Source organism: Nyctibius grandis, chromosome 2, assembly GCF_013368605.1.
Source record: "Nyctibius grandis isolate bNycGra1 chromosome 2, bNycGra1.pri, whole genome shotgun sequence".
Lineage (NCBI taxonomy): Eukaryota > Metazoa > Chordata > Aves > Nyctibiiformes > Nyctibiidae > Nyctibius > Nyctibius grandis.
Window position 1 is genome coordinate 67,199,188 of NC_090659.1, and position 15,873 is coordinate 67,215,060.

Consider the following 15,873-nt stretch of genomic DNA (forward strand, 5'->3'; position numbering starts at 1 on the left):
TATTACTTGGTTAATACCTGCTGGCAAATGTTGAATCTTCAGTGACCTCTGCAAGCCACAATTATACACGGCACTGTGAAATGAATTTCTTAGGAGAGCTGTTATGCAGAAGGTTTTAATACAGATTTATTTCATGGGTTAACAGACATTTCCTGCATTTCTATAAAGTACCAGTTGTTTCAAACCAAAAAAAAGAGAAATTGTTTAAATTGATGATATGATAGTAACTGAAGCTAGGGACAAATATAATATACCTGTGTTCCGCGCTCAGTCTGAGTCCCTAGGCTTAAGTTTGGATTCTTGCTATGTACAGAAGTCAACAGAATTTGGGTTTAGTTCAGTTTTATTTTTTCAGTTCTTTTCCTTGTGAAAGATCCATATCTGTATGCATGCTCTGTCCCTGTCTTTTTTTAATTTCAGGTTTAACGGTGGCTACAATACTGTTTGGCATAATAAGAAGTCTTCTGGTGTTTCAAGTTCTTGTTAATTCTGGTCAGACTTTGCACAACAAAATGTTTCAGTCTATTTTGAAAGCTCCTGTCTTGTTTTTTGACAGAAATCCTATAGGTAAGTTTAATAGTAAAAAAACCCTTGACATTTAATGTACTTCATTGATTATGTTAACTATACTATTTCTGGGCAATTATGATTTTATAGTATTTTTGAACATTTGTGAAGTTTTTTTGCTTCTTTTACTTAAAATCTTTAAATTTCACACCGTGTTCTTTTTAAATTTAGAAGTCAGGATGTTGACTGGTTATTGATGGTTCATCTTACTCTCTTCAAATGCAGTCTGCAGAAAAATTAATTACCTGTGGCTTTGGTGTTGTGCATTGACCTGCTAGTTGCATTGCTGCTCTGATTCAGTTACACAGGAGTGTCTTCCATATGCTGAATGTAAAATGCATGCATTTTGTGGGGATGCCTTTCTTGTGCTTTTCTTTGAAAGCTTAACCCCAACAGTTATTTGCCCTTTTAAAAAATAATTTTAAGCATGTGTTGTAATTCACTGTTTTGAGAAACTATGTAGCTTGCTATCCTTCCAGAATGCATAATAGTGTAAAGCATGCATTTTAAAACTGTAATCCAGATCCTTATGTTCTTCAAAAGAAACGAGAGAGAAGCTGGAGCAGAGTGAAGAGAGTGGGGACGTGGGGCGGTACTGATTTACTAGCCAGTCTTACATGAGAAACAGAAATCTGATGGTCTTCACTCCCTTGAAGAAACGTAGGCTTGTTCTCATAGTTCCAGAAGGCATTTAATGATTGTAAGGGTATGTAGGGATGGCTTTATTGTTTCGGAGAAATTAGTAATATTTTCAGGAAAAAAATACTCACGTGGAGCAAAAGTTCATGTCCATAATAAGATGAATGAAATGTACAATTTCCCTTTTTTAAAAATTCTACAACTGCAGAAGTTTAAGCCTGTGTTATATGGTCTACTTGTACTGTGAGTCTGTGGTAGTGTAAATTCAAGGCCACTGCAAAGGATTGGAAGTGAAGCCGTAAGCTCAGGAGACAGGTTAGTGGAGAGCTAGTGAGAGCACATACATCAGAAGAAATTGTAGTACTGATGGTATTTGTTGTCAGATATGCAGGCATTTTTCCTCTTCTCTTTTTTTTTTTATGGTGTGTGCACAGCATATGCAATAGCTGTATTTTTGAGGGAGTACATAATCATCTTGTAAGAATGCCCATATACCTAGCTCATCATAACAAACTAAGAATTACAGAGTAAACATCAGGGACAATGTAGAGGAATAAATAACAGTTTGCTTTGTAACATACTGTGAAGCTCAAATCAGCAGTGCTTTGTAAAAGTGACATTCATAAAACCTGCCTATCGCTGGTATTCACACACTGTCGTGACTTAGGGATGTGTGTTTATCAGCAGATATTTTATAATAGAAGATTAACTTCAGTGTGCATATATTTCTTTCCCTTCATCTTTCTTTTGGTCACAGTAGCATGCAAAGGTACTGCTGTTCTGATCTATACATCTTTTGAAAAAGGAAAAAAAGAAAAGGGAAAAGATGACATGTGAGATGATGCTCTTGTTCGGAACTGCAGCATATAGCAGTTCTGAAATTCTGGTTTTAACATCTGTGTTTCATTGTCTGATTTACGTGTTTTTTTTACTGTGTATTTATCTTTTAGAACTTCAGATGGTATTTTTTTTGCATTGGGGTGAGATTTGGTTAAGTAAAGTCTTTTTTTTTTTTTTTTTAACCTTTCTTTTTTTAATGTGGCTTACTATGAAAGATATACTAAAAAGAAATTGAAATTATTAAAGGCTCCTTTTTCTAGGGTTGTGATTATAATAGCCAAGCCAAACTATTAGTTATCATATCCCATATTAGCAAAGCTGATATTGTAGTGTCAGATCTGTCATTTAAGTATCCAGCATATTCTCTGTATTTGTGTGAGGTCTTGAAGACCTTAGCAGAAGCAATTGCTGAACTGACTTTTGCTGTTTTATTTATCCGGAAATAATCAGCAATTAAAAAATGCCACGGTCAGTATTTTGAACACATGGTGATCCATGTTCCAAAGTCGAGGAAGGAAACTTAAATAAATAGACGTCCCAGGCTCTCGATAGTTCTTATTGGGGAAACAGACTAATGAGCAGCATCAGGGAGTCAACATTAGGAAATGGAAATACATGATGAATCATGACATGTCTGTCAGCTCCCAACAGTGTAGATCCAATCAGTTGTGGTAGATAAATGAGATGACTTATTTCTAAAAAAATTATGCTTTGTGAATCAGTTTAGGCATGAGCCCGGGATCTCTCTTTACAGATTGCATTATCAATATACAGGGAGGGGAAGGTTGTAAAGGGAATAGTAACGAGCATCTTACCCAGATGATGTAAGAATTTGAATGTATTTTTGAAAACTGGATTATGTAGCAGAGACAGAAGAGGAATATGAGGACCCCTCTCCTTTCTCCCAATATTTGTATGTACACAGCTTTTACCTTTCTGTAATTTGGCAGAGATGTCAAAATAGATATTACTGCTTTAAGTATGTTTTGCATTGGAAGAACCTCATTAATAAACGACTGTCTGTTTCTTTCTTAAGCACTTAACCTAACCCTATTGAGCTGATAATCCTAAGTGACTAAAGCTTATTGTGTTATCCCACATTCAGAAAGGATGATCAGGTATTTACGATTGAAATTCAAATTTATCAGCAGATATCAATACAGCATCACTTAAACAGCTATAGTGAAAGCTTGATGGGAAGTTAGAGATTAAGTGGTTGTATTTTGGACTTTATCACATCTGACTTGTCTGCGTTTGTTGACAGAACTTGTTTATTTTTTGGAGTTTAGAATTTGACTCTTTTGAAACTTCCTTTGCTCTTCTATCCATATCCCAGTGAGGGAATTGCATGCATGTCAAGGTGTCTGTAAGGAGGAAAAAATGGACGTTTTCTACTTCATAGTGAAGGCTTTATATATTCCTCTTCATGTGTCACTTGCTGGAATAAAGGGGTTGATTTCTGTGCATGTCTAGCACAAGAGGGCAGCATGATCTGTTTTATCCCAGTCTAGCATTACAACAGCTTATTAGAAGGATAACAAAATCTATCTGTTATGTTTTTAGAGATGGTGTTTGGAGTGAAATTTCAACCATAGTAATAGTAATTTGGTTCTGTTCAGCTGTCCTCATTATCTGCAAGTGTAATATTTTCTCTTAGTCTTTTACACAGTAAGCTTTTCAGCTTCATGTAATGCTGAGTTCAGGAACTTTGTTGGCTTTGTGATTAGTGGCCAAAAGATAACCCTATAGAGTCTGATGCTGTGGTCCTGTAAAGGAAACCTTCTTCAGCCATTGTTCCTTTAATTTCTTTTCCAAGATGTTTGTAACTTTTCAAAACAAATTTGATAGGAAGCCAGATAAAATGGACCAGGACTTCCGCAGCAATGACTTGAATTGGGAGTTCCCTCTTTTGAAATTAGTTTCTTACTGTTAGTTTAGGAGATGCTAGTTTTCACAAGCTTCAGGATTTGAGTCACGATTACTTGCTTAGCTTGTAAATGAATTGTTCTTTTCTGGGATTTGGGGACAGATTTCTTTAGAGAAGGGATGCTAATGTGTAACTGCATGACTTTCACTAATGGTAGTTTTAGTGGAGATTGTGTGTGATTTTTGAATTGCATTGAGTTTAGGAAACTGAAACCTGCTGCTGCTGTGCTGATGGGTGCTGTAAGAATGAATGAATGATTTGCATGAATCTGGTCAGATAAAATAAGGATCTCTTCCCCTTCCAGAGATCTGTCTAAAATTAAAATTGAACCAAAACCACTACAGAAATGCGTATGAAAATCCAGCTCTTTTTTCTTTTTTTTTTTTTAAATTGTATCTTTCCATACTTTTGGTTCTGACAGTTTGTAGAAGGAGGAGAAATATTTTGGCAGATGTGACAGCATTTCTGGCCTTACTAGAAACAGAAAGCACTGAATTGTGTGATGGTTGTCCTCTACCTGTTAAATTAGCAGATTTGGTTTTTTTCCCCTGCAAATGCTTTGTGGAAGCTGTAAATAACATTGATCCTTTTGGGTGCTTATCCAGACTTTGAGGTTTGACCAGGTTATATATAGAAATATTCTGCTGTCTTGGCAGCCAGAAATGACATGTCGAACTGATAGATAATAGCATCATATAAAAGCAAAAGCCGAGTATTAAAAGATGAAAATGTGAAAGAAGGCTTTTGTTATAATGAAGAGTTTGTTTTTCTTTAAGGCATAAGGATTTTAATTATGGTGTTCATAAATCAAGTGTTGAAACACCTATAATTTGACAGAGAAAGTTTCTTTGTAGGATTAAAAGCATATTCATCAATGCACGAGTGCCTATCTGCATTTTATCTGACAGAAGCGTCAAATGGGCAATGTTGTTAAAGTGTTTAAACCATATAATATTTGCAACAAATATGATATTTCAGCAGTCTGAAAATTACAGTGCTGATAATGAGGTTGTTAAATTATACTCTATCAGTTGGATAGTGAAACTGCTCTCGTTAGTGTACATTAACGCATGCTTGTTCACACAAGTGATTCTGCTGAACAAGTAGCATGTTTAAACAAGAAATACTGGTCTTAAACCCTGTGATTTACAGTAGGTGGTGTTTTGGCATATCATGCAGTTAACAAGGCAAAGCTTCATGTTAAAATACTTCATTTGTAGTCTTATTCATCACTGATATAAGTATTCAGTAACAATGCCAGAAAATGTATTGTATTCCTATTTGACTCAATGACTCAATTGCTTTCTTTTTTTTGGAAACAAGACCTATGCTATCTTTCTGATGCAGTTTTCAGATATTTCCTTGTGGTCAAGATGAATTCTGCAGGATTGTGAAAAACTATACCAGCTCTTTTGACAGCTTTCATGTTCTCTTAAGCTGATACAAAAATATACATTGTCCTTAAAGCAGCAGAGGCTTTGTTTTTTACTCTCTGTGCCAAGCTCTAAAGCACGTTCACGTGTGCACAGGTTTGTTAGTTTATGTTGAAAAGAAGTCCCTATAGGACAGCCTTTTGTTGTAAAATAAAAACACAGATTCTCTCTTCCGTGTTGGTAATCACTTGCATTTGTTGTTATTAAGATGACAACACAATAGGTTCCATCAATCATCAAGATCCTTAACAACGACACAACGTTGTAAATATTATGTTTGAGTGTTTGAGTGGAACAGCTCGTCGCTAAAGTAGGTGTGGTAATTAAAACCTGTTAGGTTACTACATGTGTTAAAAAAAAAAAAAAAACGACTTTAATGTTTTTTCATATAACAATGGTGATACATACTTTAAACCTTATCAGGGCGTGATTATTAAATGATATTTTGTGGGAGTTACTCATTTACTGTTAGTATTATCATGGCTTTTGTTAAGAGTTTAAATAGTCTTACGCTTCCATGTGTTTTATCACCATTATGATTCTGTCAGGAACCTTATAAAGTTGATTGCTATAGGAGTAGTCTTTAAAGTTAGTAAATAGTACTCTGGAGTTATGTTTACGTTTATTATCTATTAGCATAACTCAATTCAACTCTATCCTATTTTTCTCTGCAATAATAATTGAATGAAACTTGGCCATAAACTGATGAGACAAGCCCATTATATTTTCAGTTCACCAAGTCAGTGCTCACCCTATTTACGCTTAATACGGGAGATAAAATTAAAAGGTTTACAGAAAAGCTGTTTGTAGGAGGGGACGGGACATTATTCGATAGGGAAATAGCATGAAGCCTGTACTGACAACCACTTCCAAGTACAGTCTCCTGCTTTCCTGGCACAAGATTTCACGTCCCTTCACAGAGATTTTTCTATCTTCTTCACGTTAAGATCCCCCGGTGGGGAAAACGGCCTGCTGCGAAACTCATTTCTGACCATATGCTGACCTGCCCAGATACTGCAAAGTCTAGTTTTTTCATTTGCTAAAGCAACCACAGAGAGAGCTGCTCTTGCCCCACCTCAGACGAGCAAAAAGGAGGCATGGAGGAGTCGACCAAGACAGAGAAATCTAATTAAAAGTACTGGCTTTAGGAGACTGCACAGAAGCCGTTCAGAGACATATCTTCCCCTTGAGTATATCAGGAAAGTGAAAAAGGAGTTATGTTTTAGTCTCGCATAGATGGCAGGCTGTTTGACGAGATTTGTGGCAAGGAGGAAGGAAATGTTGGTTGAAGACACTTGAAAACAGAGGGAGAGACTGTAATAATATCGATGGAAAAACTGCGAGGGGCTTAAAAGAGGGCCTAGCTGAGGTGGTGCAGCTGCAAATAAGCTTTTGGAGATAATCTGAAGGGTGGAGGGGTTTTTTGGTTTTGATAATAACTCTTTTAAATATATACTTTTTTTGCTGGTTTTAATCTGCTTAAAAATTGTTGGATGCTGCTGTGACTTGTGGATAGTGGGGATTGGTGGCACCATGTGGATAGGACCTCCTGTCTTGCTGTTCACAGATGCCCATTCTGGGTGGGAAATGAGCATTTTTGAGAAATCAGGAGAAACTTACCAAAACCCCTCTTTCATTCCACCTTGGAAAAAATTATTTTGAGGAAGAGGAGGGCAGGGATAATGAATAGCCAGGTGGTGAGAGCACGTATGTGGAACATGGGGAAGGCAGCCCAGATCTCCTCCCTCTGATTTAATATGGGCCTTGAACAGGCTCCCCCACCCCAGGTGAAAGCCTTACACATGAGGCTCTTGGCTCTTCTGGGTTCTTTCCGGTGCCATAACCTTTCATTGCTGTTTCTTACAGACACACAAACACAGTTAGACCACTGTGGTGTTTGCAGGAAAAACAGCCACTTTTTTTTTTCTTTTTTTTAATCGTAATGGCTGTAAATTAAAAGAAAACAAAGACTATCACAGTGCAAACTCATTTCATTAGCACTGTTCTTCTGCTTTATACTGCACAGAAATCTTTCTCCCAGATGATCCTAGGTAATCTGCACTAAAGCATCTGGGTGAATTAATTAGTCTTTTTTTTTTTTTTTCCCCAGATTGCCAGCATCTTGCAGATTATGCAACAAGTGAAGATTAGTTTGTGCCTGTGGTGATCTTGGAGAGTGTTTGGAAACAAAAGGCACTTCTCGATCCAAAATTAAAATTTTAGTGTAGAAAAGAATGGATGTTGTATGTGAATCTGCCTGTTCTGGCAATCCAGAATAAAAACCGAAGGACAGAAATCAGCAGTGAGGGAAGTGGAGGTATTGAATTGAGCTTGACTTTAGTGTGCTGTTCAGTTTAAAAAATGCAAACTTGATAAAGCTATTTGCGAATAGTGTTAATTTTTCCATCAGAATCAGCAGGTATTTTGTCAGAGGCTTTTTGTTATGTATTCAGGTGAATACATGTGCGGGACCTCCTTCAGGTTTTGATTTCTGATGCCATTTTATGCAAGATAATGTTACATTTGGAGGAGGCAGCATTATGACAAGCTGTATATGTTGACAGCTACCAGTCTTAAGAGAGCTTTACAAAGTATTTTAAAATAACATCAAGCATATGAAGAGCATTTTTATTATTGTTATTTTATTAGTTACTGGACAATAGTCCTGTAATTAGAATAATAGTATGTAATAAACATTAATTACTGCTTGTGGCAATACCAGCCTTGAGGGAGGTAGCTTGAAACTGGAAACTGTGGGTTCATGGAGGTTTGTTTTAATGTTCATTTAAATTTGGGCTCTTGTTGAACATTTTCCTAGGTGATTCTCATTTGCATATTTTGTTGATATAGCTTTTGATTTTGGCTTGAGCAGAATATTTAGTTGTGGTGGTCCCTAACAAGAGGTTGTTTCTGAAATGTCTGGAGAAGCTGAGGCTGCTTTAGCCATTACTCGCCTAATGCTGGGTAGGAAATTTTATTCACAGAGCCAGCATGCGAAGCAAGCTGACTTGTATACGGGAGAAGGGTGTGAAAGCCTTCATTCTCAGCTGTTTTCTTCAGAGTAGAAGTGCGTTGTATACTAAGGAGGTGATTTTGGGTTTGTATTGGACTTTTCACTGCTGTAGAAGACTCACGAATGATTGCTGACCTGCTTGTCTTCTAGTTGTAGCATCCGCTCGTCCTTCCTCATTTGCCAGTTAAAAAAAATAATATAGCGGTTACTAATACTCCTCAAACTTAAGATTTTGTGGTGTGCTACTTGTGTAATATTTACGAAATTTGTAAACTTAAAGGAAGTTTAAGTTAAACTCCTCATAAGCTAATGGTTTTTCTGTCTACCAGCATGGTCCTTGTCAGTTTTCACCCACTGTGTACCTGAGTTTATCATCTGCTTTCTGTGTTTGGGAATGCTACTCTTCCATCTTTCCCAATCCCTTTACACTGTCTTCTGCATATGTCCTGCCCCATGTCGAGCATAAATCTTCAATAGCCTATGGTAGTGTTGAGGCACAGAGTGCAGGGTAATCTAAAGGTGCATGGAAGAATGAGATGGTGAAGATTTGGAACATGGACATTATTGCTGGCAATTATAAGGTATAATGGATGGAGGATAGGTGGCCTTGACAGTTCCTGTTTTCTTTTTATCAGATGTGATGAGATTTCTCTGTGTGTGTGTGGTAAACCTGTTTTTTCTCAATGAAGTTATTGTCTGTTTAATATGCAAATGATGCAATGCAGAATATTGCTAATTCGTGCGTAGGCAAGAAAAAACCCTCTGCTTTGTGGTGAGCTTCCCTTCATCAGGAAAACATGTTCTTTTGTCCCTGCATGTATTCCTTTCTCAGCATAATTTTGTGTTCATCAGTTTGAATGTTCGCAACCCAAAATAGATACAGTTCAGTCTAAATTTTCAGACAAAATTCCTACATCTGTTTTCTAAGATGTCGTAAGTAATTTCTCATACAGGAATACTGTTCCCACCCCATCCTTTCTAGGACATGCCCAGAGGACAGTGAGTGATTAGATACCGGGGGCATTTGCTCAGTGTTGGTTTTTTTTCTCTCTTCTTTTTAATATGAACATTTAAAGCTGTTAATAAACTTTACACTATCTCATTCATCTCTTCTTCCAGTGCACTTATTTTATGTTTATAATCTGCCATGCTGGTCTTTAGAGAAAAGGTGATGAGTGTCTGTCTTCACTTAAGAGAGATTGGGCTTCGAATGTTAAATGTTTTATATGCAGTGAGCTTCTCATTATGTGGATATTCAACAGTTTCAGAAGTGCTGTTGCTGTCTGTCACTCGTGTTTGCTTTCTCTTTCCTCTCACTGAAACAGGGGAATATATCCTTAATGCTGGGCAACCTAATGAAGAACCTTCTATTTTTCTTATGAGCTGTAAACATGAGTAAATCTTTGCATCGCCTAATGAGATAGGAGTCTTAACTTTCAATTTTCAGAAGGAGAAACTAAAAGCAAACTGAAGTGCTGGGGTTCCTGTGCATGTTCAGACCAGATTTGCTGTATGGCGCTTTCTTGGTTGTTATTGTTGTATGAAGTACAAATGGGGTCTTTGGTATGGTAAGATTATAGTTTCGGTGGTAGAGGTTAAGGGTTCAGTGAATAAAGTACACAATTTTCTGGCATAAAATATTATAGAACTTCTTCAAATCCGTGATTATTTCTATTTTCTAGCCATTTAGGCTTCCAGTTTGAGGATTATGTATACTGAGGAATGACCAGGCAAATAAGGGTATTCATAAAGGTTAGCAGTAGCCTACATTTACCAGGTACATGATAGAGAGGCAGGCTTTTCCAGGGCATGGCTGAGAGTACCAGTGTTAGGCTTTTGCTCTAAATCTCACTGGAGAAGAACTGTCTTTCCTACCTGCTATAGTGTGGGGGTTCAGGGTACCTAGCTGTCTGTGTGCTTAAGGATGGCTATCTTAAAATCTTCAGTATTCTGAATTTACCACTAAATATAAGAGAAAGGAACGAACCATAATTTTAATATTTATTCCTTTTTTTTTATATATACACAGGCATATATATATATATAAAAAAAATATTAATATATATACAAAACCCATATGCTTTGCCTGATGTTAGTGTAATGTCTTTTTCCTTTCTCCCTTCCTTCATTCCCCAGTCTCCTCTGAGAAGAACAATTCTCCCTCTCCCTAGTCTCAACAACCAGCCAAAAGTAAACAATTACTGTTAGCCTTCCAGAATATTTCTGGTATTTCCTGACTAAGAAATGGTAAAATGGTTTAAGAAAGAGTTGGTAGTAGTTACCTTTAGTCAGTTAATGTTCTTCTACCATTGGAGAAAAAAAATATTTAATGCTCATTTAGGACAAAAGATATCTGCAGAAATCTCTGCAAATTGGAAGCACCAGAACTGTGAAATATAGATGGTTTTAGATTTAGAAGTGTCAACTTTTTTTTCTATTGAACTAACAATATAGAGGGAACATATTTTTCCCAATATTTTCAACAGAAAACTAGTTATACTAGACTTGTTCTAGTATTAAGAAATCTTATCTAAGGAGCACTTTCAAAATAAAACCAAACTTGAGAGAAAAAAAGTGCCTTGAGGTTTTTATAAAGCTGACAAGTTTTAATATTCCAAATACGTAGTGACAATTATCTTTTTTCATAATTAAGCTATGAGTATAGTTTAATACAGAATTCAAAACCATTTGCTAAATGCCGCTTACATTTAAAACCCCCAAAATTCCCCAACAGAAAAAATGGAAAAAACAATCCCAACATATTTTTTTTTAAATTGAGATAAGAAAAAATATACTCTGTGCACCTCAATTTAATAACCAGTTTTGCTCAGCTACTACCGAAGGCTTAAGGAACAGTGTTCAGAAGTGATTGTTCAGAAATAAGTGTTTCTCAAAGATTATGAGGGTTTATACAGATTATTTTGTTCACCTGCTGAGTGTTTGAGAGTAGAAATGTCCAATCTGACACTTTCCAGAAGTGTTCATTTGCTTAAAAAATAGAAATATTCCTGTGGAAAAATAGGATTTCATTAATTGTTTTCCCATGTTAGCCATGCAATAAAGCAATATTATTATATACTTTTAACAGACATGAACATTTTATGAAATGCAAAGTCCCAAGTTTCTGAAATGATATGATTTCAGCTTAAAATGTAGTCCTGTGAGCACTGCTTAGTTTGTTAATACCTTTGCACTTTGGTTCTGTTGTTTGTGCTTCTTGTGAGCAGCAAGATGTTCAAATGCCTGTTGACTGCTTTTTATTAATTGTAAAGTAGGCATGGTGGTGTTTGGAATAGAAATCTGCTGTATTTTTCAATTAAACCGGCAGAAGGAGAGCCAAGTTAGTATTATATTTCTTGGAAAAGCAGAATAATATATTCATTCTTTGACTCCATGAGGAGGAGATGCAAGAATATTATACCGACTAGTGAACTCCAGTGCTAGAATCAAACGGAATTTGCAAACTTCTTTTAAGTTATATCTAAATTACTACAAAATAAATGTGATGGCTTTCGGCACGGCAGAAAGAGACTTAAAAGGCCCTTCACACCCCTTAGATTTGGTGTGCAGCAGTGATTCATACTTGTCTTTCATCTCATTTTTAAAGTGGGAATGGTGGCTCTTTGTAATGGAGCTTGACCAGTAGAACAGACAAACACATACACCGTTGGTGTAAGAGGAAGTGTGATGGGTACAATGCTTGCTCCTCAGACCACATTTGCCTCTTGCTATATGCCTGTTTTTGCTGTAGTACCAAAAGCAATTCAGAGAGGAAACAGAGCAAGGAAGACAGTTATTTTAATTAGTGAATTCTAGACTGTCCTCAAAGGCTCTGATACTTCGATCTAATTCAGTCTTCTGATTTTCTGTTGATTCTTCCAAATGCTTCAGACTTATTCAGACAAAAGCCTCTTTCTTCACAATTGTCAAATTTCATTGAATCTCAAGTCTTGGTGATAGAGCTTAATTGTCAGCCAAATAAGTCTTGGTTTCTGTAAATTGTTTGATCCTCAATTGGTTTAGAAGTGACAATATACTTTCTTTTACAGGGTTTAGATATTGTTTCCATGTGGTGTATGGAGCAAAGTTGGACCAACTAAAGAAATTATTTCAATTGTTTTCTGTCAGGAAGGCTTAGACAAAGAGCTTAGTCTCAGATCCTTTCAAGTTCAAGCATCTGCCACTAGGGGCAAAAATTATTTTCCTGTAGGCATTCATCTTTTATTGTAGATTTACTGTGCTGCTTCGCTTGGTTGATAATCTAATTTAAACTTCATAGATGAGTCATACCTCCTCAGTGGGATTCACAGCTAGTTTAAATTCTCTGATGTCAGAACCTTTCAGTTCTTCCAGGATCTCTTTTCTGAACATAATGGTCCTTTGGATGTCTGAATGCATTGAGGAGGAAAGAATGTGACCCATGCAAGCGGTAACACTTTAGTGATATGGTTGTACAACATACCTCAGGTTTTGTTTTCAATGTTTATTTTGGTTCCTAGTTCAGGTAATTTGTGATGACTTGACTTAATTTAGGTCCTAATTGTGCCAAGCGGTCCATTGTGGACAGACTTCTGCAAGTATGAGGGTGGTACCCCGCTGAGGTAAGGAACCTTGTGGAAGGTGGAATAGAGCTCACCACATGGATCATGTGCTATACTAGAGACTTTTGTTTCATAGGACCAGCGTTTTCTATACCAACTGTGATATGACAGCTTCCCAGAAAAACATCGTGACAGGATTGTAAAAGGGTACAAAACCTTCATGTCAAGAGACATTTCAGTCTCCTTTCTTTGGAAAAAAAAAGAAACAAACAAGCAAACCGCCAATTGTCCGGAAGGTCCTAAAAGGTTTTAGTGTGATACAAACACTTCAACTTGTTTGTGACCTCCTCCTGAAAGCATGACCACTGTATAGTGACCACTAAGAACTTTAGGAATTGAATGTTCATATTTGGAATGTGAATTACTATTTAAGGATTTCCTCTCCAGAGTCAGTCAAGGACAAAATAGACATTCAGAAAGTTAAGAGGCGTTGTAAATACCATTCAGCTGTGATGAAAAGTTTATTGGATGCTTTTCATATGCACTCTGAAGTTAAGCTACATTTTGAAAACCATCAGAGCCAACATTTGTTCTTTAAATATTATAATTAAATATCTACAATGCTAAGTTGTTACTAATTAATACTCTGTAATATTAATAGTGGTTGGGTTATTGACACAATTTTGCCTTATGTGGTTTTTTTGCTTGAAGTTGTACTTTTGTTTTATATGTTTTAACGATGTGTCCACAAATTGATCCAGAATCAAGTTCTGTGCTCATACTGTTTTGTGAAGAGGGAAGGAAAACCACAAGATATTCTTGTGTCATTTAATTTCATTATTATGTGTGTATTTTTCCATTTTAATCCTGCCTTATCAGAGATTTGGTTAATGCCTTTTTAACACAGAATAATGGCAAAGCGGTTGTTTTAAAACAGCCTTTCCCAAAATGTCTGGGATCAGATTATGATAGGTGACTATTTGCAAAATTGGCAGTGTTTATTCCAAACTATTAACTTGTGCTTTAGGTCCACAAGAGGTTTTTATAGTGTTTTATATATTGGATGTGGATATCTGAAAGATAGGTATTTCTGTTAGTTTTTGCATTGATCCTCTAGTTGTCCTGTTCCTTGCAGTCCTGGAACTACTTTCATCCTAATGTGTCTGGTGTAGTTTCAGCAGAGATGCTGCTGGTTCAAAAAAAAAAATATTGTGGTGAAAATGGATGTCAGAGAAACAAAATGACTGCATAAATAAGTGGACTGTTGAGACCCAAAGACAAACAGGTTTATTTTGAAGGAAGAAACAAAACTTACTGAGAATTCCTCTACCTGAAATCTTAATTGGTCTTGTGAAATCTTAAGACCTTGTGTGGATGAAGTTAAGCAAACTATTAGTGTATGCTCTAAAGACTAACTTGAGACAGAACCGGCTGTTGACCCTGCAAGTCTGTAGTTATCGGAGTGAAGTATTCTCCTTTAAGACCAGTTTAAAGCAAGAAGTAACTAAAATCCTCTGAATTGTTCTCTAAAGGCCTCTCTCTCAATAGATAACGAGTCTTGTCTCATCTGTCTAAGTGTAACATTGTGAATCGTCTGTATGTATTTACGGTTATGCAGTATGTACTGGATGCACTTTATCATCTCCCTTCAGGTGACAGTGGCCTTTTGGCTTCCATAGTTTTAATTTGGAAACTATTTCAGAACCTGATCTCTCACTTGCTGTAAGGATTTCCCATGTTTTTCAGTGTAAAACACCCTTCCTATTCCCTTTACGGCTCATGTGTAGTTATTGTAGTTCCCCTATCAGGCTCTTTTTGTCACTGTGCATTTCCAAAACATTAATTCAGGCGCTCTTCTAGTTTAAGTGTTGCAGCCACCTTCTGTTCACCTTCTGTTCTCACTTGCTGTGTCCCAAACTCCTCCACGTTTCCTAGCCTATGCCTCACTGTGTCAGGCTTCATGCCTTGGTTGTGCTTGGAATGACGTACTCTTCTCTTATTTAAGCATACTTTTTTGTATCCAGAACTTGTGCCATTCCATGGAGAGGGCAATGGAAGAAGCGATGTTGAAGGAAGAGGGAGGAGAGGAAACACGGCATGGATATGCAGTGAATGAAGCAGAGGGTGAAGGAGAGGGCACGTGCAGCAGCCAGTCTGCACAGGGCAAAAATTCAAGTCAGTACGTACAAAGCTCTCTTAATATCCAAACATCCCAGATTCAGCAACTTCTGTGACTGTTGCTACCAGCTAGTCTTTTGACGGTTCTGTGTTGCAGCTCTTCCCTAGAGCCAGATGGAGAGAAGGCTTTTCCTTGACCTTGTGGCCCCAGTGTGCTTTGAGGGAGTCTGCCAGGAGGTGTAGAAAGGAGTGTGGTTTCATTTGAGCATTAGCCCTCTTCCCATGCAAAGCTTTTACTATTTATGCACCTGGTAACTGGAGCTGTTGGCACATTCCTGTATTTTTCCCCTCCCTTTGTCATCATTTTGCCTGCTTATCTTTTATGCTTACATCTTTGTAACTTCCTCCTCTCTGTGCAGTAAAGTTCATCCACAAGCTGGCTCTTCTTCATCTTAAAATTGTCTCTCAAGATATACCAGTATCATGTAACCACAGTATAACTACAAACTGACACTAGTTAAACATATGGGTGGAGAAAATCATTAATTCCCTGACCCCTTTGTTTTCCCGTACTTAAAAAAAAAAAAAAAGAAAAAAAGGCACACATCTTGTCATGCAACTTTCTGTTCCAGCATACTGCTGCATCTTCCCTTTGCTCGTTGTTCCTTTTATAGTCAATTGTGTTGGTTTCTCTTAACTGACACAACAAACTCTTCAGGGCAGGGCATGCTGCTGGCTACGTGTGATGGTCCGGCGTGCATGCTAGTGAGGCTCTGCCTCCCGCTTTCAGATATA

At 37.0% G+C, this 15,873-nt stretch overlaps 1 protein-coding gene across 4 annotated transcripts in view; it reads left to right on the forward strand.

Annotated features, from left to right (window-relative positions):
• The window catches only part of ABCC4 (ATP binding cassette subfamily C member 4 (PEL blood group)), a 161,062-nt gene that overhangs the window by 58,272 nt on the left and 86,917 nt on the right, over window positions 1-15,873 (forward strand). For all 4 annotated transcript variants that reach the window (XM_068425444.1, XM_068425445.1, XM_068425447.1 and 1 more), the window contains one exon: window positions 421-567. In XM_068425444.1, the coding sequence (XP_068281545.1) occupies window positions 421-567 (147 nt within the window). The remainder of the gene's footprint in view (window positions 1-420; window positions 568-15,873) is intronic.